This window comes from Ruditapes philippinarum, unplaced genomic scaffold (genome assembly GCF_026571515.1).
Source record: "Ruditapes philippinarum isolate M1 unplaced genomic scaffold, ASM2657151v2 ctg3929_1_1_1_1, whole genome shotgun sequence".
Lineage (NCBI taxonomy): Eukaryota > Metazoa > Mollusca > Bivalvia > Venerida > Veneridae > Ruditapes > Ruditapes philippinarum.
In genome coordinates, this window is record NW_026860348.1 from 30,650 (window position 1) to 56,815 (window position 26,166).

The 26,166-nt window shown below is 31.4% G+C and overlaps 2 protein-coding genes across 2 annotated transcripts in view; one reads left to right on the forward strand and one right to left on the reverse strand.

Moving 5' to 3' along the window:
- Positions 1 to 17,169, forward strand: part of LOC132759732 (uncharacterized) — a 30,177-nt gene extending 13,008 nt beyond the window's left edge. The window contains exons 8-22 of the mRNA XM_060751552.1: positions 542 to 654; positions 1,389 to 1,474; positions 1,835 to 1,913; positions 2,312 to 2,462; positions 3,087 to 3,181; positions 3,680 to 3,801; positions 4,393 to 4,539; positions 5,126 to 5,223; positions 5,795 to 5,920; positions 6,189 to 6,367; positions 6,922 to 7,012; positions 9,327 to 9,465; positions 10,173 to 10,237; positions 10,913 to 10,967; positions 11,855 to 17,169. Coding sequence (XP_060607535.1) covers positions 542 to 654; positions 1,389 to 1,474; positions 1,835 to 1,913; positions 2,312 to 2,462; positions 3,087 to 3,181; positions 3,680 to 3,801; positions 4,393 to 4,539; positions 5,126 to 5,223; positions 5,795 to 5,920; positions 6,189 to 6,367; positions 6,922 to 7,012; positions 9,327 to 9,465; positions 10,173 to 10,237; positions 10,913 to 10,967; positions 11,855 to 11,979 — 1,671 coding nt within the window. The 3' untranslated portion in view covers positions 11,980 to 17,169. The remainder of the gene's footprint in view (positions 1 to 541; positions 655 to 1,388; positions 1,475 to 1,834; positions 1,914 to 2,311; positions 2,463 to 3,086; positions 3,182 to 3,679; positions 3,802 to 4,392; positions 4,540 to 5,125; positions 5,224 to 5,794; positions 5,921 to 6,188; positions 6,368 to 6,921; positions 7,013 to 9,326; positions 9,466 to 10,172; positions 10,238 to 10,912; positions 10,968 to 11,854) is intronic.
- A 1,455-nt stretch (positions 17,170 to 18,624) lies between these two features.
- Positions 18,625 to 24,197, reverse strand: LOC132759733 (dephospho-CoA kinase domain-containing protein-like). Its single transcript, XM_060751553.1, has 4 exons — positions 24,020 to 24,197; positions 22,918 to 23,121; positions 21,331 to 21,418; positions 18,625 to 20,579 (listed from the first exon to the last, which is right to left on the reverse strand). Exons 1-4 carry the CDS (start codon positions 24,129 to 24,131, stop codon positions 20,303 to 20,305), a joined length of 681 nt encoding a protein of 226 aa, XP_060607536.1. The 5' UTR covers positions 24,132 to 24,197; the 3' UTR covers positions 18,625 to 20,302.
- Between the last annotated feature and the right edge of the window lie 1,969 nt (positions 24,198 to 26,166).

Here is a 26,166-nt window from a genome sequence, read left to right on the forward strand (position 1 = left end):
TTTTTGCTTGTTCCACTGTTTTCTTTAAGGATGAAAATAGACATCCAGACTGACAGTAATTGATTAACTAGCACAATAGCTAGAATTTCTCTTTGGTATAATTGAATTTGTAACTGAATACAGATACATTCTTTTCTGAACATAAATAGATTCAGCCACTAAAAAATATATATATTTTGGGGTTGATCGTCATACTTGTATGGATTATCTTGTTTTTCTATAAAAGATTAAAGAAATCTTTCAAATTATTATAATAATGTTAAATCTTGAAAAAAGAAATGTTTGAATGTATGTATGTACAGACAATGTAGATAGTTTTGTCTTACTGTATTTATTTCCTTGATAATTATATTTTTATGGTGACTCAAAATTTATTTTTTATGGTGACCGTATGGTCAAAGTGAGTGCACATTTCTATGGTAACTATATTACTAATACATTTATGACAACTTCATTTTTTTTATGATTACTTAACAGTAATTATATTATGGATGAGGTGCTTTTATTTTTATGACAGTTGTATTTTCTGTTTTGACAACAGGATGTAGAGGCCAACACTGTAAGGTTAAAGGAACACGGCCAGGACGTGTTGGTACTGGAGAAGATTCCGTCAAATACACACACTGCCGACGGCTCGGTACAGGCTCACTATAAGTATGTTCTATTCTGTTCTATAAAAGTCTAAATTGACATAATGATATGTTTTGCCTATAATTTAATCTTTTTGATGCCACTGTATATCTAAAACTCATTTAAAACGTGTTATTTGCTTATGACTTAGGAATAGGAACCAAACCCCACAAAAAGCTTTATTTGTTTCTATATATCAACACTCCATTATATAATACCACTTGATTGTGATTAAGAAACATTTCAAGGGAGATGGAAGAGAATATTGGCTCAGGGCTTGTAGGTTTGAGCTCTAGTCACATCCATGTTTCCTTTTATGAAACAAGTACTGGTTAATTCAAGGATGTATATTCGAGAATGGCTGAAATGAGCAACAAGTTCATGATAAAGTATATATTAATAAATAATATTTAAACTACACTCAATTATTTTTATTTGACACAATTTAAAAATGCATATATAATGAAATTAGGTAATATAAAGAATAATATAACACCACAATTAGGGTCACTTGAAGGTGCTGAACGAGAATAGCTCAAATATGCTACATGTTGTATTAATTAAAATTGTTCAAACTATGAAACTGAACTTCTTTTTGAATTTGACTCAAAAATTAGAATGCAATTAAAATAATTTTGGTAGCTTTGAATAATATAATACAAAATCATACTTTTGGTCTCTATGGAATATGTGAAGTGATATTTTGTATGTTTTTCGAACAATCAAAGAACTATATGAGATGTTTCATTATGTTTCAGATATTCAGTTATGGCAGGGACACCTGAGAAAATGTTAGAACATCTGTTAGACAGTAGATTAGACAATAAAAACGAGACAGAAATTGGTAAGCCTTTTATGCTTTTTGTGTTTTGGTTATCTTGATTAAAACCACAGCATATTAGCGACAGGTGGTAATTTATATTTTCAGACAATATGATTAATGTAGAAGTTTCATTTTGAATACTCTGATTGTGTCCTGGATTTTTAATTTATCTTTGTGGTTATTTATATATACAGATTTTAATTTTGAATATAAGACAAGTGCATTATACAGATTTGGCAGGGTAGGGGTTAAAGATACAATTATGCCATCATTTAGTCAAGCATGTTGTTAAACTCCTGGATGATGATGATCTATGTACAGGAACGTAATTTGATAAATTCCTTTATCCAAAATGCTACTGTCAATATTTTATGATTTCAGATGGATTTCTAGAGGATTTCCTGCTAACACATGTGATTTTTATGCCATGTAATCATCTATGTCCAGTCTTGTTATCACAATATCCTTTTTGTTGTGTAAAATATTATAATCATCATTGACAAATCTTATATCAAAATGTCAGGCTCTCCATTATCCTTGTGTATGCTAGTACAGCATGTAAATAATATATCAAGCTAAGTGCTGCTTTAATAATAGAGACATTAATGTTTGAACATATGTTGAAGTAAAAGGGACATGTATTTTTATTCAGGCAACAAATGAAGTAAATTTTATCAGTGTGTTAATGCACTTGTAACTTGAAGCAAGCTTCAGCAGTGTGATTAAAATAGCAAATTAAATTATTAAAAAATCTCATGACCTATCTTGACTTTTAATTGTCACATGACCTACATAGGGATGGGTTGACAAATTGCATTAAGTTTTGACATATATATACTATCCTTAACCTGTATTTACCTATCACTCATCCACAGCAGACACAACAGAACAAGAAGGGTTTGAGTTCATGTTGAACCATAAAAAATGTGTACTACATTTTGTACAGGAATGGGCCAATATTGTAGGGATGGCGTTCAAAGAGGACCATACCATCCATGCTTTTCTAGAAGTAAGCAGTCAGTGTTAATGTTTCCCTAAATTTGCACTTAATTTCTGTAACACCTGCAATGATTTCTGATTTTTAATTCTTTATTTTTAGACATGTGCAGTAACATATTGCACAAGAAATGTATTTTGATCAGAGATTTTAAAACGATGTAATTTATGAAGTTTAAAGACACATTCCTCCTCAGAAATTTTTGAAATTGTTCTTTATGCAGAGAGGACAAACATGTGTTTTATAAAATTGTAATAATGGTTTAAGAACATGTGAAATGCTTATTGTTTGAAGAAATAACACTGAATGTAAAATTGTTTGCATCAAAGGTAGCAAAATGAAAACAAAGAAGTATTTCAACTTCCTTACAAAACACAAAATTACTGTTACTGTACTAATTGCTGAAACATAAAGGAAGCAAAAGATTCCTCTACTATATGGTCATCAAGTAACCTTTTGAAAACTGTAACAGGACACCAAAATTAAATAGCTTTCAAAAATAAATTTATTAGCATATTTATACTAAATGCGCCTTTAAAGTCAAGCCCTAGACTAACGGAGTAACAGAAATAGGGAAGACTAAAAGCTAATCACTTATATATATTCTACCATCATGATTTAAATTTACTTTTCCAGGAGCTAACCAGCTGTGTTCAAGATGATCTTGAAGACTACCCAACATTGAAAGATGACTTAGTTGCCATGGAAACCATTCTCAATACAAATTTTGGGTATTTATAGCAATCTTAGATTATAGTCATATTGCAGAGTGGCTAAAGATAGTTTCAGTACATGAGTTCAAGCTTTGTTTTACATTCACTTGTATTATTTAAAGTTTAACATGTTTGAAAAGTTTTGCATTATATGAACATACCTTTTAAACATTACATTTTTGCCAAATTTTAAAAATTGACATGTCTAATCTTCTTTCGTTGGAACTGTCTGTGATCAGTTTTAGAGATAACAAACATAAGTAAGCGGATATCGTGACTTCGCATCCACTGAATGAATGGTCTTGGCTTTATTTAAGTAATGTTACTGTTTATATAAATGAGCATAGGTGTCCTTTTTAAAACAAATATAGAATTTTAAGATGTGAACCAAATATATTTCTAATGGGCACTGTTATGTTATTTGCTTAATTTTCAAAAAGTTCAGTTTTGAATCCACATCTGAAGCTTAAAAGTTCCATCATCTGCAGTTTGTTATTGTAGATAATTATGTTTTAGGTCTCCAGGTAATAAACAGAAGAAAAGAATGTCAGGAACTTTCACATTTTCCAGAAAACATTCCAAAGACTGTTACCAGGATTTCCCAAGAAAGAGGAAACCTATCTGTCCTTCCGATGAGAGTAAGTAGAAGGAATGTAAAGGTTATGGTAGACTGGCCACCTATAATAAAACAATTTTATATTTTGCTGTGTCTATGCTGGCTGAATGACTTAAAGGTTCATATCATTTTTTAAAACAATCCTGAATGAATAAAAAAGATATGCATGAAAATTCTACATGAAAGGCAACAAATAAAAGCAAAAAAATGAGGAACCACTACCTTGACCCTGAGTGACATTCAAGATGGAAAGGTCAAATTTTCAGGCACCAATACTTTGTTATGTTGTATATTATCAAATCAGGATCAGAATTAACTTTGCAAGTCTTAGTCTTCTTGGTGTATTGTTTTGATATAACTTGAGAGGTCTTGTAGAAATACAGTTGAATAGCCCATATACCTAGATTTTCATGTGCAACATGATTTCTGCTCATTTGTTTTCCAGCCATTTTAAGCTATGCTTTAGTAACCTAGGGTTTTCGAGGTTAATTGCTCTGATCCTATCAATATTACAAGTTCAAATACTCTCTGTTAATTTTTCAGCCATTAAAATGTATATTATGTTGACAAAACCTAATTAATTATGTTTAAATGACCTTCGTTTATTTTGCAGCCATTTTCAAGGTATACTGTGCTGACCATACCTACAGTACTCTAAAGTTACCCATGGATACCAAGGTAGAACAACTGTTACTATCAACTAAGGAAAAGCTTGGTCTTGGTGATGACCTCATTTTATGTGAGGTCAAATCAACTGGAGGTAACTTTAACATTCTGTTGATGCATTTTAGGTGTGCTTTATGAGCAGATATAGAAATAAATGGTCTCTGAGAACAAACCTTTCATTTTGAAAATAATGTTTTATAATGTACATTATTGATCAGCTAATTTTATGAATTTCTTAATGGCTGCTAAGTCTGCCTTATAAACAACAACAAATTGCAATGTTTACTATTTTTTCTGTATAATTATACACAAAATGCTTGTTTTCATAATGAATGAAATATTAAAAGATGTTGCAATGGCTGCCCTTGACCCTTTCATCGATGATAAGTACAATAAAGTTATGCATCAAAACTGTATCAAAAGTGGTATTAATCAGCTTTTACAATGTCTGCTGAGTTAATAAAGTAGAAAGTCATTAAAATTCATAATCAAAGGGGAGGGGTAGAGGAGGTAGAGGTAAATTATTGATAATCTGCTGACTCATCATTTATCATGTCCAGTTAACCAATAATTCATCATGTATTATCATTGTGTTGATATGTTATTGTATGATATATTTACAGAGAGACTGATATTTTATTATCATTGATATGTTATGTTATTGTATGATATATTTACAGAGAGACTGATATTTAAGGAGAATGACTTGTGTGTGACTACAGGTCTCAGTATCAATGGCCAACTTTTTGTTACACCAAAGGAACATCTAGATGCTCTGGTAAGATTTATGGGATTTGGTGACAAAATCACCAAACCAATGAAAGCTCTTGTCAATGATTTTAAGAAAGTAATGAAAAAAAATAGTATAATCCTTTAAAACCTATTCCTTGTAACTTGTAATGCATATTACTACTCCTTACCTTAAATAAAGACTTATGGTGTTCTTAGATTCACATTATATGCAGTCTATTCAGAGACAAACAAAAACTTTTTTTAAATTGCTACCTTGAACCTTCCTTTTTCTTGGGACCTTTATGGCCTAGTGGTTATTTTAGCTGACTTCAAGTCACTTGCCTTACACAACTGTGTGTTTGAATCATTTCAGGACCTATGTTTTCTTTCATGTGAAGTGAAGAAGTTATCCAGCTAGCTTACTTAAATTCATTGTGGCCTCCTGAGGTCTTTCTCCACATGTAAAGTCAACATGTGACCTTTACAGTGTTAGTGTACCTGAAAAAAAAATGGAAATATTATTCTGATTTTAAAAGCAATTGATACATTGTGATACTGCACAGTAGAAGTTATTTAAAGCTAGGTAGTATATTGTTTAATTTTCTTTTGATATGCAGACACCACTACCAGAACAAGAAGGACCATCAGAGGGGTCATTTGCTGTGATAGAGGTGTACAGTTCCAGAGAAATGGCATATCATATGACACAATATGACTGGGAACTCTTCACATGCCTACAAGAGGTACACTATATACCATATTGTTCCTACTAACGCCCTGCCCCTTAAAATAGATGATTTATTAGCATGTAAGGATAAACAAAATATACAACACTTTGGAACTTAAAGATTACATACTTAATCAGAACTAAGGTTTATTTAGTAATTTTCTTTTTGAATCATAGATTAAAGAGACAACATTGAGTGAATTTTAATTCCAGCACTTGGGTATGGTGTTAGTAATAAATAACAGTTTTAACCCTATATATTTATTTTCTTTCCTTCTGTTCAGTATGAGTTGATATATCAAGTATTTGGACGCTACAAGTTTGGTAAGGTCACAGCCAACCTTGACTTATTTTTGAAACGTTTTAACGAGATACAGTTTTGGGTTGTCACGGAGATGGTGCTAACCAATAACCTCAGTAAACGCGTGTCCTTGCTGAGAAAATTCATCAAAATAGCTGCTCAGTAAGTGGTAGTTTTGTCATTTTTCAAACTGGCTTATTGTTGACTAGCATGTATTAAGGTGATTATCATCACAGCCTAGATTAGAGTATCTTGATTTCAAACTCATATATGACTTGAGTATATTAAACTAGACTGGGATATCAGGTGGCGATGATTTGTATTATAATTAAATCCATCTCGGCCAAATACTAGGCCAGCATTATCTTTTGGTTGTCAATGTGTAAAGAGAATTTTTTTCTTTTACAATTCGTAATTAATAGCTAATGTTCAATTTGATAAAGTAATAGTACAGTCATGTAGTATGTGCCATACAACTTGGCCATTACCAAATTATTTGTTTATATAAGTAAGTTACCAAAGTCAGAGGAAAATGAATTAAAAAAATGACACGTCAACACCGGTACAGTTTCAGATACAAGTAATTTATTATCTACAAGTTTCAATTCTACAATGAACCTTCATAATCCTATGCTTCATCAGAATGATGAAATAGATTAAAGTTGCATGTTTGAAAAAAAAGTACATATACATGTTAACTTTGTGTTTTTTTACAGCTGTAAAGAGTTTAAGAATTTGAACAGTTTCTTTGCCATTGTGATGGGTCTGAGTAATATTGCTGTCAGCAGATTGTCCCAGACATGGGAGGTAAATCATGCAGTTATTTCTTGATTTTATTGTTGTTGTACTGTACTTAAAACCGTTAAATTGGAAGTATATAGTAGTGTTGCGGGCTTCCTGGTAAGAAATTTATGGTCACTGTGGGTATGAATCCCACCTGGGCTTAGACTTTGTCATTTTTAGCTCGACTATTCGCAGAATAATCAAGCTAATGCAGTCACCCATTTGTCTGTGTCTGCGTCTCGTCCCTGTGGTTAAGTTTTTGCATGTAAGCTGGTATCTCCATAACTACTGAAGGGAATGGATTGAAACTTCACACACTTATTCTCTGTGATTATCTAAGATGATTGGCACAAGTCCCATAACTCTGATTTGCTTTTTTACATAATTATGCCCCTTTTTCGACTTAAAAATTCTTGGTTAAGTTTTTGCGTGTAAGCTGGTATCTCCATAACTACTGAAGGGAATGGAATGAAACTTCACACACTTGTTCTCTGTGATTATCTTAGATGATTGGCACAAGTCCCATAACTCTGATTTGCTTTTTTTACATAATTATGGCCCTTTTTTGACTTAGAAAGTCTTGGTTAAGTTTTTGCTTGTAAGCTGGTATCTCCATAACTACTGAAGGGAATGGATTGAAACTTCACACATTAGTTGTCTGTGATTATTTAAGATGATTGGCAAAGTCCCATAACTCTGATTGGCTTTTTAACATAATTATGCCCCTTTTTGTGTCGCCTCTACGGAGTAGTGGCGACATATAGGGATCACTTCTCCGTCGTCTGTCCGGCCGTCTGTCCATCTGTCCGTCCATCACAAAACTTGTCCGGACTACTCCTCATAAACTACTGGTGCAATTTCATCCAAACTTTACAGGAATGATCAGTACCAAGTCTAGTTGTGCATATTGTCAGCAATCCCGGTTCAATGATTTTTGTCAGAGTTATGGCCCTTTAATAATTTTTATTTTTAAAGTTTGTCCGGACTACTTCTCTTATACCACTAATGCAATTTCAATGAAACTTTACAGGATTGATCTGCAGCTCAAGTCCTCGGTTGAATGAGTTTTTGCCGAGTTATGGCCCTTTGATAAAAAGGTGTTTTTTTCTGTGTGTTGCCAGATACACATAAGCTTGTCCGGACTACTCCTCATAAACTACTGGTGCAATTTTATCCAAACTTTACAGGAATGATCAGTACCAAGTCTAGTTGTGCACTGTCCGTCTGTCTGTTCGTCTGTCACAAAACTTGTCCCAACATGAAATTGGCCATCATTAGGGGACACATTGTGATCACTGATCGCTCTTGTTTGACTTAGAAATTCTTGGTTAAGTTTTTGCGTGTAAGCTGGTATCTCCATAACTACTGAAGGGAATGGATTGAAACTTCACACACTTGTTCTCTGTGATTATCTAAGATGATTGGCACAAGTCCGATAACTCTGATTTGCTTTTTTACATAATTATGCCTCTTTTTCGACTTAGAAATTCTTGGTTAAGTTTTTGCGTGTAAGCTGTATCTCCATAACTACTGAAGGGAATGGATTGAAACTTCACACACTTGTTCTCTGTGATTATCTAAGATGATTGGCACAAGTCCCATAACTCTGATTTGCTTTTTTGCATAATCATGCCCCTTTTTCGACTTAGAAATTCTAGGTTAATTTTTGCTTGTAAGCTGGCATCTCCATAACTACTGAAGGGTTTGTACCTTTTCGGACAATTTTATGTATTCATATAGGTAAGCATTATTATACTTAATGAAACACCCTTGTGACAACTTTTCTAATAGTCGAGCGTTACTGTCCTCTAACAGTTCTTGTTTTATGAGAGGAAGCTATTTAGTTATCTTACAATAGCTAATGGTTCTTCTTTGAAGACTGTTAATAATGCAGGTCAGGGCAATGAAGCTAGAGGGTTGCCATAATGATCTTTTCAGTCTAGGTGTGACTGTACAAAATATATAAATAAACTAAGCCTGGTGTTTTATTTGTAAATTGGACTTATGAAGCTTTGCATTTGGTGCAATTCTTAGCCTGACTTGAGTAAAATACATTTTTTTTTGCACAATTAAAATGATTGTTTATGAAAAAACAACAAAAAACGTAAGCAACTGATCTGAAATTTTGCAAGAAAGGTATTGATCCGCACCTATAACAAATTATACAAATATCTCGGAAAAAAATATTTCAAGTCCTATAATGCCAAAATGAAGGCTCTTGAAAGTTTATTGCAGTGCTTTGAAGTATTATTAAAGACCTTGATAATGGATTTTCTCTACTTTTATCTGATTTTGACATAACATGATAATGATCTTCAGTATTGTATCTATACTTCAGAAACTGCCAAGCAAGTTCAAAAAGATGTTTGCAGATTTTGAGACGTTGATGGACCCTTCTAGGAATCATCGAGTATATAGACTATCTGTAGCCAAAATGTTACCACCAATAATACCATTTATGCCCCTTCTTATGAAAGGTAAATTACTCTTAATATAATTCTCAAAAGGTTCTGAGCACTAAATAATTTAATACAATAACGTTTAAGTGGTTAACCCATACCCAAGTGAGTAGACTTTGCCACCAGTATTGGACAAGGCCAGCTTGCACATCTGTGCCATCTGACCAAGCTCTTTACTGCTGGTAGACCACTTTAAATTTTGTTCTTGATAATGGACAGTTCCAAAAATGGAAGCGAGACAAGTCAATTAAAATATTAGCGGGATAATGGTTTAATAAAGTCATTATAGCTAATTAATTGCTGTATCAGCTTTTGTCAGTAAAATATAGTTTTAATGTTTTTCTCAAACTGGCTTAAATGTACTGGTAAAACAGACCTGCAGTTATTGACATTCATACTTGAGAAGGTTTAAGGATCTTGCTCATATTTTGAGGCCATTGATTCCAGGATAAAGAGAGTTTCTTGACATAAATTTTCAATATGTTTTAAGAGTATGTTTTTGCAGATGTTGTTTTTATACTATAGAGGTTTAGATTGAAGATTGAGGCCAAAAGAAAAGTATTTTCTCTATAATCTATTTCATTAGGTTGGTCATGTTAACACAGGAGTTAAAAAATGAGGTGGCACTAGCATTTTAGGATCCCTGTATCAAGCCTACAGCTTTAATCTTGAAACATCTTGCCATCTTGTGAACATTTCTCATTTATTTATAACTATATTTTCAGACATGACATTTACTCATGAAGGTAATAAGACATACTTTGATGGACTAGTTAACTTTGAAAAAATGGTAAGTGGAGATAAATTGGAGATTTCTGTGATTTTGTTATGTCAAATTTTAGAGTTTTGCCCACAGGGAACTTATAAAGTTGTATACAAATGTTGTAATAGAATATATGTTTAATATAGCATGGGATCACCATAACTTAATTGTTAAGGTTGCTACTTTTTGCAATACTATGATAATTGCTTATTGAATCAGTTATTTAGTTTATACAAATTTATTTTAGTTTGATTGTGTTGGAAGCTATAAGCTTATTGAAACTCTCCTTAATCTGTTCCTGGAACCAACCAGTACTAAGCAATTAATGTAAAGTTTCTTGCTCAAGGAAACAACGGCTTACCCCTGACAGGGTTTGAACCCACGCGGTCAGCAATCCTTAGATTACTAGTCTGACGCGTTAACCACTCAGCCATGCTGCCACTGAGAATCAGTTATTTGTGATCTCTGTTGGAATGTTATCTTATTCTTGACAATGAATAATGTCTTATACATGTATAACTATCAAACAGTAAGTTGATGTGATACCCAGTCTGCCCAGATGTATTTTTGTAAAAAAAATGCATTGAATTTTTTGGTAGAGCTAGATGTTTTCAATTTGACATCTAGATAGTTCCATTGACATTGATTGAGATCTTAGCATTTGTATCAATGATATTATGTATAATATTGTTGTTTTTCCAGCATATGATTGCACAGACATTGAAGACAGTGAGGTTCTGTAGAAGTGCACGACTAGGTAAGATGGTTTTATTGTAATATCGACAATGTTAAAATTTATAACTTAATGCTATCAGCAAATTGCTTTGATTTTAAATTTAAAGCAATATACTGTAGAAAAATATTTCTTTATTACACTTGTTACTATAATTATATAGTTACAAAATTGCCTATGTTTTCAACTGATTATGAGTGTCATGTGACTGATCATAATCAGCCTGCAGAACAAGAGCACGCTCCAAAACTGAAACAATGATGTTATCAAAACTGCTAGCTGGAAAATAAAAGTAGGTTTAAAGCATAGCTTGCTTAAGTTTGGCATGAGAAATCAAAGTTATTGTGAAATTTAAAGAAAAAAAATATGATCAAAATAAAACTAGCCTCTTGATTCTTGTGGACTTTGCATACACGTAAGGGAAACAACTCTATCTAAATTACTGTACAGTACAGAGACTGGAGTTTCAACTACAGAAATATCAAAGTAATTAAAAACAATGCTATTATTATATCAAGTGTATGAAAGACATTAATACATGCCATAGACAGGCCAGAAAGTGGTAATCGGCCCTGAAATGAATAATGCACTGGGGCTGAAGCCTTTGAAGGCCATCATTAATTTTGCGGTCCAAAAAAATTTTCCAGCTTCATCTGCTTTAACCTCTTATTGATATACTTGAAGTCCAGTAATGGTATATACAAGTGTGGCTTTGAATTGTTAAGACCATTTGCAGATCTGTACTCCATTTCGTAAAAAGGTTTCTGAAACTGAAGTGTGATATTGTCATTTTATGGATGCCTACTTGCTGGTCTCAAAACTAAAGTTATTATGGGTGTATGGAGTGAATGTATTCTTGTGAACCTAACATAATTATTTGTTAACTTTAATTTTAAATATGATTATTTCAGAGATTGAGGCACCAGGGACATTGAAGTCTTCAGACACATCAGATTATATACGTGGCCTGAAGGTCATTGACAATCAAAGACTTCTCACACAACTCTCTCACAAACTGGAACCAAGAAAAACTTAACATTCACGTTATTTGTCTTGACCTCTGTGAAACCTGAAATACTTGAGAAGTTTTTTTATGGACATTTTTATTTTCATTTTTACAAACATTTTACTGACATTTCTCTTCATTTTTACAAACATTTTACTGACATTTCTCCAAACATTTAATTGTGAATATTGTAAATTAGTGCAATAATTCAGGTGTCTGATTTTGCTCTGGGAAATGTTTCAAATTTTGTTATTAACATGCTTAGAATTGGTTCACCTAAGGAGTAAATGGTAGTCTTTGGCCATTTGATGAAACATATGTTACCCCCAGTAGAGTAAGAGCACACTATCCTGAATATGGTCCTTTTACCTTTAAAACAATGTCATGACATCATAAGGGATTCTTTTACCCATAGCTTGCTGGTGGCAACAGCTTTTACATGTGCGACCAGTGCAGACCAAGACCTGAGCAGGCACATCTTTGCTGTATGATCATGGTCTGCATTGTTTTGCTATTCAGTCAGTCTGTTTTTTATACTCCCCTAAAACTGAACAATGGTTTTGTCCAGGGTGAAAGATGGATAAGTTCATTTGAGATAATAATTATTTTACTGGGAAGAGTTAAATATATTGAAACAGTGTTAAATAGAGCTCTCTAGCAAAGAAATGTATTATTATTACATTACTGACAATCAATAAATATATCAAGACTATTTTTATAAGGGACCTTAAATGAAAGATTTATTATGAGAGATAGTTATGTTCTTAACCAGAACACAAGTTATCTAGTTTATTGTCAAACTGAGTTGTCTGACAGCATATATAACAATTGATATGTACGGTAGATTTAGAATTGATATATATTGGTTTTTGGAAAAAAATTTATTTTTTTTGTTCAGTTTATTTACTGTTGCAATTTGGGTACCCATATACATTTATGTGTGACACCTCCTAAAGACTTTTTGTCTGAGAAAGCCTTGGAAACTGCAGTTGCCAAATTTCAATGGCAGCACTGGTTGTTTTACATGCCTGGTACAGAGCAAGAATAAATGGGACCTCAACTTTTATGGTTTCTTTAGAAAGACTGTAATTAGTGTTTGTTGGAGTAGGGCGTCAAACCTTTGACCCCAGGCTTACCAAACCAGTGCGATTATTACTGGACCACAGATACTCATTTAACATTAATGTGATCTCACATTTTATGCCCTTTATTAAAATATTTTAAAACCAGTCTCTGATAACAATTAAAAGAAAAAGAAAGAAATTGACCAATGAAAATACAGCATTTATAGACTGGTATCCTATCTGAATATTTTTTTTGAACCCAAAGGAGCATGAAATAATTGGATGGCTATTTGATTCACATATAAAGCTTTCAAGATAGATATACCATGAAAATAGGCACACATTTGTGTGACTAGGTATGGGAAATAAAAGAAAACATGCGGGGACAAGAGATATTTTGTAGGAGTGCAAGTAATCAGATTTATCTGCAAGAAATAATACCATTTTTTTGTCCAATGTTTTCTCAGATGTATTTGAATTTTTGGTTCAACAAATTTCAAATATAATATAGATAAGTTAATCTGTTCAAGTCAGACCCATTTAAATGTTTTGTTTGTTTAAAGAATGTAATTGTGCAATATTTTCATGACATTTATTTTGTGCTATGACTGTTATGTACAGGCTTGTTTCTGTTCAAATATTGTAAAGTATGTTTACTATTTTATCTTTTCTTTACATTGTATTTATATTTAAAATGGCACAATATGATATTTGTTCACTTTTGCTAGCTACAATGTTCTGATATAATATGTTTTTATTGTAGTTAAAGGCCTCTGACCCATGATATATATTATATTGCAGTACATTTGTATAAATATTCATTTACAAAATAAATGAATTTTACATCAAAAATAAGTTAGTCATATACAGTAATTATAGAAACATGATATAATTTTTAATTATTTTAAAATGTCAAAAGTGTAATTTATTATCAGACATATCGATCAGTGTTTTATTAAATATAGTTATTTTAAGAGTATTTTATCTGGAATTTGTAACTGACCAGTGTGTCTTTTGTACTTTTCAAAGACAATTTATCAGTTGTTTAATATATATCCAACATAACATTTGACCATTATTACATGTATTACATCAGCAATTCCATTCTGATTAACACTTGCATGTAGTACAAAATATGAGATTTCCTTTACACAGAAAGAATTGTATGGGCCTTCAATCTTAAACTTGATTTTATGTATGAAACACTTTAAACAAATATGTATGTGTCTGAAATGTTGATCATTTAGTCAATAAAATGACTACATCAATTTGCAATGTTTGTAATATTCCCCCTCCCTTTCTCTTTGATCTTTTTTTTCTCAGGTTATCCAATGGATCTTTACAGTATCATTATTATGTAACACTTTTCTGCACAAATTCCATTAAAAAAAAGCATGTAAAATTAAACATGCATGAAAAACAAAACCTTTGGAAGTGAATTAGTGTTTTATACATAAAATCATGTTTAGAGATTTCTTGACAGGTTGTATAAAGTAAGGATTGTTTGGTATATAATCTGTTATATTTATATTGGGGCCATATAAACTGTCATAAAATCATTATATGTTGCAATGGATATTTCATTGTCTCATTGGTATATATCATATAACTGTTGTACATATTGACAATCAAAAATCATATTTAGCCAACATATTCTTGGATCACCTATAAGTCGGGGTCAATGATAGCTTGTTTGTTTGAGTAAACATTCTCATATGTAAACATTTTGGTAAATAATTGTATGTTTGTTAAATTATTTATCACTTAATAACAATAACAATAAAAAATTCAAAGGGAAAATTTGGGAATAAGAGAATTAATTTAGTAATTTAATGCAAGTTTGAGAAATGTTTTAAAGTTGAAAATGCTGTATTTATTTTGCATGTTATGCTCTTATTGCATTGAAGATTTTCTTTGAAAATTGTCAACATTGAGACTTGTAGAACTGTTTCTTGAAATCTCTACTAAGAATTCTATGTATATGTTAGTGTTTATCCGTGCTGTTCTACAGAAATTAGAAACTTCCACGGGAGCGATAGCGACAGGAGAATGTTTCTAATTTCTGTAGAACAGCTACGGATAAATACTAACATACTTAGTGTCAAGCTTTATTTTGCCTCATTATTATTCACTTAATTACGTCACTACGCGGTTCTATGAAGTACTATGAAAAATAGTAGGCGACTATGAACGGAATTCGATATAGTATCGACTTTTGTTCTTCTATGAAAATTAACGCACAGAATTTTTAAGAAATACAGCGTTTTCATTGGATGACAAATAAAGTTGGACACTAAAAAGATTATTTGTATTTTTGTTTCCGGTATACATAATTATGTCTATAAATTTACCTTTTTAATGTTTGATTTTTCATTTTTGTGTCAAGTTTTTATAGAATATAAATATATTATATCAATTTGCTCAAATTAGTAGATTTTGGACACAAATAAAATGAGAAATAATTTTTTTCAACCATTTGTAATGAAAGCTTACGTTCATACTATGTCTACAAATACTTATTGTTAGAAATTGTAAATAGTCACCAAATAACTAATGATTATTGTTGTGGTTTTAAACCCAAGCAAAATGAATAAATCTAGAGAAATCAATCAATCAATCAATCAATCAAATCAAACAAAATGAATTAATCTAAAGAAATCAATTAATCAATCAAATATTTATATATAGTGCAAATACCCATTGACTTACCAGAAGCTATGAAAAGCATTGTTTCTGAAAATACATGTAATTGTAAATATACATATATATGCTATAGTTAAGTATTGGTGTAAGACTTTCTGTATGAACAGAAGAAATATTTGTTCTTTTTTATCAATATTGAAGTATATCTCAGCAGCCAAAAGGTTAAGAACTCAGCTGAAATGATGCACAAAGGGGCACCATAAGTATACTATCTACCAAATCACCACTTAACCTTGACCTTTACAGTGGCCTTGTGACCTTAAACCCAAGAAAAACAAAAATGATATACTGACATGACTAATATCAAGTATTTTAACATCAAATAATGTGAACAAGAAAATAACTTGACCAAAATATTACAGAATTTCATTTTGCATTAAGATGTACTACTTATTCATATAAAATGTATAATGTATGGCAGAATTTTATTTTGTGTACTAATTCATATAAAAATTATTTTCTTTTTATCTACTGCTTAATATAATTCACATTTTACAAGGAGTAACTGTGAAAAATATAAGATATATCTCATTGACACAAAATTTATATAAGTCTAGTAAACAATACCATTTCCTTATATTGTTTTATTTTTGAAATACAGTGACAATTTATCCTAACCTTTAAGTGCTGGAACCTTGCAGTCTGACCAGGCTCTATACTGTTGGCTGACAAACTTAAAATATTCAAATTGATATCCCTAAAATTGATAATGAACAGTCCCAAAAATGGAATTGGGACAAGTCCATTTAAAATACTCAGCAGGTTAAGGGTTAAGAATTCTGAAAATTCAAATTGTTAAACATAATAATATGATAATAAAATCATCAATAGATTCTTTTATACAAGGCTTTTTATTAAAGAGATGTTTTTGTTTTGTATATATGTATGAGCCGCATCACGACAAAACCAACATAGTGCGTTTGCGACCAGCATGGATCCAGACCAGCCTGCGCATCCGCGCAATCTGATCAGGATCCATGCTGTTTGCTTAACAACCCTTTTACAAGTAGAGAAACACTGATTCTGATCAGACTGCGCGGATGGCTGGTCTGGATCCATGCTGGTCGCAAACGCTCTGTGTTGGTTTTGGCGTAATGTAGCTCATATATGGTATACAGTATATATATATTTGTAAATAAATATATTTCACAGTTCAACAAATGTTTGTAAGGTTGTACAAATTTGTATAAAGATATATTTATATTTATTGTGTATCTGTGATATTTATTATGAAAATTGTACATAATTATAGTTGTGTATGTGAACATATATGTATAGTTGTATATGTAAACATACGTGTAAAGTTCTGTATGTGAACATATACATATAGTTTTGTGAGAGTTGCTTACAGTTGATCTGTTCATTCCGCTGTAAATGTTATCACATTGATGGAGTACATTTCTTAATGATATAATGTTGAAAGTGAATATTAAAGATATTTTATTGAAAATGATTTGTTTTATTTTATTGTATTTTATTTCATTTAATATAATTATTAAGAATTGCCCTCTGTAAAAAATATGTAGGTCTATAAAGACAATAAAGTGTTTATTTTTAGGGAATAATCATTTAAGTACACTGGTAAGTGCTCATCAGTAAGCATTTAAAAAAAAAAACTGTAATAAAGTAGCACATTTTGTTTTTACAAATTAATTTTAGTTTGTGTTGGAAGCTATTAGCTTCTTGAAACACTCTTGAATCTGTTCCTGGAACCAACCAGTACTATTTATAAGCAATGAATGTTAAGTTTCTTCTCAAGAAAGCAACAGCTTGCCCTTGACAGGGTTTTAACCCACGCGGTCACCAATCTTTAGATTTCTCTTGAGATTACTAGTACAACATGTTAACCACTCTGCCACGATGGATCAACCACTCGGCCATGTGAAATTCTGTTACATTTTTTTTTCATTTAACCTTTTCCCAACAGATCAGATTACAAAGTCCATGAGAGTTAAGAGTACTGACTATCTCTATACAAAGCATTCCATCGAACCTGCCAAACCAGTCTCCTCCGGGGGCTTTCAATGTTATAGTGTAACTAAGTTTATTTTATTACACTTTATTCACATATTAATAACCTCAGAGAAATGCTGTGAAGCACCAGCCTTAAACAAGGTAAATCTCCTTTCATATGTCATTTCATTGACCATAAATTAATTTCAAACATAAAGATCATTTTTCATAAAGCTCGAATTATTTATATAACTATACTTATCCGAGACCATCAACCGGACACTTTTTGAACATTTTTCCATGCAAAGTTCACACTATGAAAGCTAGAGATCTGAAAATTTGCCATTGTAGCTAGGTTCTTCTCCTAACTAACAAACTAATTTCTTTATCTCTGATTACGTTGGCATGGAAATAATAGCCGATAATGTAGCCACATAGAAGTAATGGCCAATTGTGGCGGCAATTTTGGAAGTAATAGCTGATAATGTGGCTGCATGGAAGAAATTGCTGTAAAGGCTGGCCTAAATCACCAATTTGAAGTCAGGTGAGCCAGCATACCAAAGTAGTCTAAATAGCTTTTTCTGTAAATAGGTCAGTGTAGCTTACGTCCCTGGGATATAAATACTGAACAGTTCATAATTCAAGTAAAATGAATGCAAATTAAGCAATGTGAAGGGTTAAGTTGCAAATATATTTCTCCAGCATTATTCTGAATTTAAACTTAACCTGCTATATATAAAAAATTGCCCTGCTTTGAAATAGTAACAGTCAATTTCAAGTCTAAGGAATTTCAATAATCAAGATACAAACTTGAAGCTGGCAACAGTATAAAGCTTCCCAGTTAGACAGAGTGGAGTACAGGCTGTCCTGGCCTTGTACTGGTGGTTTAGTCCGATCACTTTCAGGTGCAGCAGGCAGCAGGGTTTGAAGCACTTGATCAATAATTTCTCACAAGTGATCTTGTAAGGGGGACACTTTTGTATTGTGTAAATATAAAAATACAGATAATATAACATACAATAACAACGATCAGCCAACATCTTCCTTCATTAGTTTAAGTTTTGATCATAAGCCAATATTAAACTATCAGTCTGACCTTAAGAAAAACAACAAAATGTACAATGTATATGTAATAGTTGAATTTGAAGTTTAATGAAATAACATTACAATATTATAACATATAAATAGTACTGGACTAATATAATAATAATGCCCGTAATACTGGATATAGTTTATATGAAATCATTGTTGAACATTATTGAGTTAAAACAAAACTCAGTAACAAACAGACTTTATCACGAAAGAAATTCATACAGAAAAAAATGATATGGACAAAAACAGATAATTTTACCTTCAACTTTTTTTTTCTTTTTCACAAACAGTGCAGTATGTAACACAAGTTTGCTTCTACTATCTCACTAAATTTTGTATTTAACAAACATTTCTAACGAATTTACTACAAAGTTTTTAACAACTTAAAAAATGGTATAAATTGTAAATAATGTATTATTATACATTGGCTAAACTAACCCTGGCTTGTGTAATAAATAAACAGTATAACAGTTTTCCCCTGCTTCTGATTTGGAACAGTCAATTTAAAGATCCTGTATGTTGTAAATGAGGTTGTATACCACACATAAGTGAAATTACATATATGTATACAATTATGCTTATACAACAATTTTCAAACATTAAAGAACATGTACAATATGTACTGCAAATATTTGTACATATTATAATTATGTAATCATTAAAATATATGCATTCATTTCTTATTGAAAAAATTTGACTTAGATATTAAAGAAAATAAAGATTTTAGTACCGGCATCCCTTTATTTACATGAAATGTTAAATTCGGTAATATCTTTATAAATAATGCTTTTTGGAACTTACAAAATTGATATATCTTAATTTTAGCATCATATTTATGATATAAAACCATAAAAAAATTGTGTTACAGGATCTTTAAAGTTAAATAGAACTCAATATAGAACACAAAACTTGAGATACATATACCAACAGTATAGATCATGGTCAGACTGCATGGTTGTGTTGGCTCACTTGGTTCTATGCTGAAAAGTTATGTACTTACTATTCTGTTTGTCATAGAAATACTGAAATGTACAAAATGGTGCCTAATGCAAACTAAAAGTAGCTAAACTAACTGAAAAATGTGAAGTATTTTGTATTATTATGATAGTTAACTTTACAGATATTAAGTCTGTATACATATTTTAAAAAAAAATTATGAATATATTAAAATTTGTAAGTCAAGAATAAACAATCTGAAGTGGTTGCCTATCATAGACTTTACAAAGTAGAAGTCGCAGAAAACAATATTTTTACTAGTATGCTTGACTTAGATATTTATGTACAATTAACATAATTTCAGCCATGGCATGACAAAACCAACATTATGCGTTTGCAACCAGCATGGATCCAGACTAGCCTGCGCATCCGCGCAGTCTGATCAGGATCCATGCTGTTCATTGTCAGTTTCTCTACTTGTTATAGGGTTTGTAAGAGAACAGCATGGATCTATGCTGGTCGCAAACGCATTATGTTGGTTTTGTCATGGCTCGGCTCAATTTTGCTTTTAACAAACTACTACAGCTTATTTAAACTTCTACAGCTTATTTGACAATCAAATAACTAATCACAGAAACAAACACTACTATCACAGAAAAAAGAGCAAGTCTTAATTTCCAATGCCGTCTGCTTGAGCGCAACTTTTTGTGTATCTCCAAAACTTGTTTTTTAGTCTGGTCCAAATCACCACTATTGTCAATCACAAATGTTGCCAGACGACATTTTTCATCCAATGACATTTGAGAATTTATTCTCTGCAGAGCCTCATTTTCAGAGAGCTGGTTCCTAGCTTTAAGTCTTTCCAGCTGTTGCTCTGGTTTGCTGAAAGAAAAATGGAAACTGTCAAATCTTTCAGGTAAATGTTCATAACATGGACATACAATAAACAGAACAAAATGTTTATTATATTGAATAATTTTATTATGAATGTATTTTACAGCTCTCCTGTATTTCTGATGAAGGAAAACTCCCAAGTGTCCGATTTGTAAGCATATTTTATTTATTGCACGGAAAAAGCATTTTGGTAAAACCACTTATCTTAAAACTGCTTTCCTTACTCACAACTTAAGATGTCAAGTAAGGTTGTCAGAAAAATGAAGTATTCAAGTTTTGTCCCTGAAATATGTTCCTGTATTGACAAGCTGGCATTAAAGTCTTAAGTTCTAAGTTTAGTTTTTAAAAAATGCCATTTGGAGTTTGTACAAATAATTTAAGTTAAAAAAATATATTTTTTGACAGGTTATATGGCTCAAGAATAAATATAGTACATGTAGTTCCAAGTTTATCCCAAACTGCTAGAGGAACAATCTTTTACACAAGGCTATATTACCTGTAATAAGTCTTCATAAGAAAATTACAATACTGCAATATTGCTAAGGGTCATTAAAGAACAGATTAACAGAAAAAACTTTGCAGCAGTTGTTCCCCAGTATGTATGCAAAATATATGCATTGTATTTGTATATAAAAAAACTTGTTTATTGTCTGTAACAAACATGCAGTATTATAAGTGCAGTTAAACTTTTATATAACAATTATTACAATACAGTATGAATACAGTAAGTTTAACTAACCAGGAGACAACAATGGTGAATGCCATATATGGGACCATTTTATTACTCTCAAACAACAATGGTGTGTCTAATACAGCAAACTGATGACCTGAAATATAAAATGTAACAATTAAATGTGATAAACTCTTAACAAAAATATACAATGCTGAATCTTATTAATTAAGGGAGAGCTAAAGAGTCAGTTTTATTAATTCAACCTAAATGTTGAAAAAAATTCATTAAATATATCTCAAAACTCAAAATGTTTAGGGTTAAAGAATTTGGAACAATGTTAAATGATATTTTATAGTGATCAATGTGGGAATATGGATAAGTCCTTCCAAGAACAATCACTTTCACTAAAATACATGTATCTCTATTGTACATTATAAGTACAAAAAAGTGCAATTTAAAGTGTTTACTGGAAGTTTATCAACCTAAGGGACATTACCCAGGGTTTGTCAATTTCAATTTATCATCATGTGTTATCTCCCATGTACCATAGAGGTGCATCAGCAAATAAGAAAAAACACTCCTGAGTAACATTAACAATCCCTCTGTAATATTGTTGACTGTGTCTCAGCATTTATGAACATATTGCAAAAATAATTCATTATATTACTTAATTCAATATCACTCCATAGATACATTGACATGATACCACACCAACATACATTATGTATCTACACCTTAAAAACCACTCCCAAATGACCACCTAAATGCTGATACTTAGCGCAAAATGCAAGAAAAGACCTTAACCCTAAGTCAGCAGATTTGAATTTAGCAATGCAACCAGTGCAGACAAAGATCAGCTGTCAGATCTGTGCCTAGTCCAACTAACTGTTATATCTTTTAAGATATCGTGCTACATGTATTTTGTTAGCCTGAGTTCCAGTCTGTTGATTTTTTGTTATGTTTCTGATTGGCAAATCGACATTGATACTATCAAAACGACGAACGAATACGGAATATTAAGCGCATATGTTTTTATAAAAAAATAAAGTTTTATAAATTAAGCAAAGAAGCTATCAATTGGATAATCTAAAGGCAGTATTTTGTGTATTGAAATGTACAATAATTTTCTCCTGTACCAGGTCTGAGCAAGAAACATATATCTCAGAACTAAACTTTGCAATGCCAGTAAATATTTGACAAATGCTGTTGACTTAAATCTTAATTTATTCAGTCAGTTACATGATATTTTGAAATTTTACTTTAAAATAAGAATGTTTGCACATTGACAGATGGTTAGCAATTGTTAAGAGTTAAATAGAAGCCATCATTAAAAATTACTGTTTTAATGTATTTAATTGTAGATTCTACATAACAAATCTTATGTAATATTAAATTTATAATATAGATTCAATTAATATTGTCACAAAGGCTAAGCAATAAATGAAGGACTAAGTATCAAATACTCGTATATATTCGCAAAGTTTCCTTAAACATACGAAGATATAGATCTATTACTTACATACTGCAATGCTAGTGAAATATGTGACAAAATGATGTACATTACAATCTCAATTATAAACATCATTGTGTACATATATATTAAGAAACCTGGAACATGAAATACATGTTATTTAAACTAAGAAACAATTATACCTTTAATAAACAGCATGAAAAGTTTCCACATCATAGTTTTCTGTATCTCAGGGTGGGTGATTCTGTTAAGTGCCGTCCTTTTACTGCTGTCGGCAAATATAATCTGACCAAGTTTTTCCCGATTTAGTTGTCCATTTTCATGAAATACATCTTGTCCGAATGTTTGTTGGATTTTCTTCCAAGCTTTAGTTCCAGGTTCAACAACTAAAAAGATAATATTCCAGGTTCAACAACTATAAAATAAATCAGACTCTTCTTTTTGAAGAAATTTCATTTTTTAAATTTCAAATGATATATTTTTAAGCTACATGTAGTCAGGAGTAAAAGGCTTTAACAATAATAGCAAATTGTTGTACGAGGGTAACCAAAATGTGCAGCCTGGGTTAGGGTTCAAAAATAGATTCTTGAAATAGTCTACTATTCTTCTGATGCATTTTTCTTCTGGAAAAAATAAACAACAACAAAAAACCCAACAAACAACAACCCTCATAATTGGCGAAATTGCTACTGAAATAAAGAGAGAATTATGTGAAATGTCACAGTAGCTGTATCTACATGTACACTGTATCAGAGACCTAGATAACATTAATAATTATCTATGCCTCTGACTGTTACTTTATTATGTAGTGTCAGTGTACATGTACTTAAAACTTTGAATAATATTAGTCATACATTGTAAATAAGAAAATAACTACAAATTAATGTGCATGCAATTATATTTACTGCTAAAATTTGTCTACAAGTTAAGTTCTATAGCAAAAATTGATGTTTAACAGTGGCATTACGTTACTAAAAGTTTAATTCTACATTTATGCAGTAATTAATGTAACGTTACTGATGCACACTGTTTTCAAATGATTTTTATAACAAATCAAGAACCTAAAAGGTGAATAATTATAATTTCTAATTCATGAATGATAATAAAAGGAAATGTTTGATCTCTATAAACATGAATAACTTATCTAACAAATGAGTTGAATAAATGTGACAACTTAAAGTGCCTCGGTAGTTTAAATGAAGCTAGAAAAACGAGCAAATGGTATATACATGTAGCTGTGCAGTAAATTGTACATGTAGGGCAAAACATAAGCTAGTTTTTTACCTTGTCTTGCTATAACATCAGCATCAATTATTGGGCATCCTAAATCAGCTAACATCTGTGATACAGTTGATTTTCCAGTGGCTATCCCGCCTGTTAAACCAACAATAAACATTGCTAAACTCTTTAAAACAGTTAAAAGTTACAATGGAACAAAATGAAAGTGAAAGTAGATTTTGGCACGGTATAAAACGCGGACGCATTTTAGGAGGAAACGGATCATCTAGACCATCTGTATATTTAGATCATACAGGTGTTTTCTTAATGTCGGTTTATCCTTAATGATCCTGTATGTCGTAATAAAGGAGTGTAACAACACTTAAGTGAAATTTTATATATGAATATAATTATTATTGTTCTAAAACGATTTTGAAACATCAGATACATCAGGGGAATGCCAGAAGGGGGGGGGGGGGGTAAAGGGGGGCGGCAGTCGACTTGTGAGAGGCTAAAATGACCCCCAGATCGATCATAAGGTAATGTGTAACCAGCATTGTAAAGCATTTGACTCTAACTCAATCCATTGAGAAGTTGCAGCACTTTGAAATCAATTTTGATGGAAAAAATCAACGCAAAATAGTTATTTTTGGCAATTGTGATATGTCCCCTCGTTGCCATGGTAACAGGAAATTTAAGCCTGAGCATGTTGGTGCAAAGGCAATGGTCCAGTCAACATTTGTGCCAAATTTGATTAGTATTGAATCAGTTTTGATAGTTTAATAGCAATTTGAACTTGTAACGGGAGACTTTTCAATGAAAACAACCATTTTTCACAAAATGCTCATGAAGTAATGGGTTAAATATGTACTGCAAATGTTTAAAAGCATTATATGTAATCATTAAAATATATGCATTAATTTCTTATTGAAAAACTTGGCTTAGACTTTATGAAAATGAATTTCTAATTAAGGCGCCAACGTCAACAAATCTAACACATCTTTCTTCATCTATGTCACCATAGTCAAGCAATGAAATATTATTCATGAATTTCAGCTAATTTCAGCAGATCTTGATGAAGAGCCGATGCAAATATTTCTATCAAATCACGTAATTTCCTTTTTAAGCATATAATTTATATAACTGGTCGTCTTTTGATACATTTATGACAAATGTAGATGAACATTTCATGTATTCCGAAAGTCTTTCTTCAGCGAAATAAAACGGCCTGTATAAGGTGCTTAAAATGATCTTTGCAAACATCATTAAATACTAAGAACTTCTTAAAGTAGAAACAAAGAAATCTTAAAAAAAACTTAGTCTATTCATAGTGTAGATCATGAACAAATTTACCCCTAAGTTTTGCTTTTGAAATATTATTTCACTCGGACAGTCAATGACATTCTATTGTAACAGTAATAAATGACGTGAATTTCTTACGTTAAATATAAACTAGACAGTTAAATATCGCTGTCCTCATACTTGATTTAATATTAAGTTAAAAAGTTTCTAGTTGTATAACATTTACTATTTTTCGCTTGGTCATCTATTCTTTACTTAAAGTGAAGAATATAACTCTTTCCTATTTGTTAATTATATATGTATTTATTTACATGTTTTTTGTAATGTCTGTAGTTACAAATGTTACCTTGACGAAATTAAAGAATATTGTATTGTATTGATAATAACTAAATACATATTCCCAAATGTTACTGCGAATTGTAATAAGAAATCAAATATCCATAATGTCGCACCCATTGAAATCAGGTGTTGAAACAGATTATCACACCCATATATTTACGAAAAGTCAGTTTCAGCCTATGCTCTCATTAACAAAGCTCGTTGGTGTTAAATAGCAGTGTAAACTCAATGGTTACTTCAAAAGATTTGCAATGTAGATTTGTGATGGTATTGTTAAATTAAAACCCTTCTTAAGTACATTGGCATGAGCCACTGTCCCCAGAATTCCTAAAATTATGATTACATAATCAATAAAGTGAATATTATGCATTTTCTTACAGCTGATGTAAGCAATGGGGAATTCTAAAGACGAAGGCATTGAGTTATATGATATAGAAAGTTTGCTGAAGAATGGATCAATACAAATAGAGGAAATGTGTATTTAAAAAGTGCCCTTACAAAGTCTACTACAACTTGCAAAAACGAATTTTGGAATTTTCTCACTGAATAGATTGCATATGCATGTTTATTTT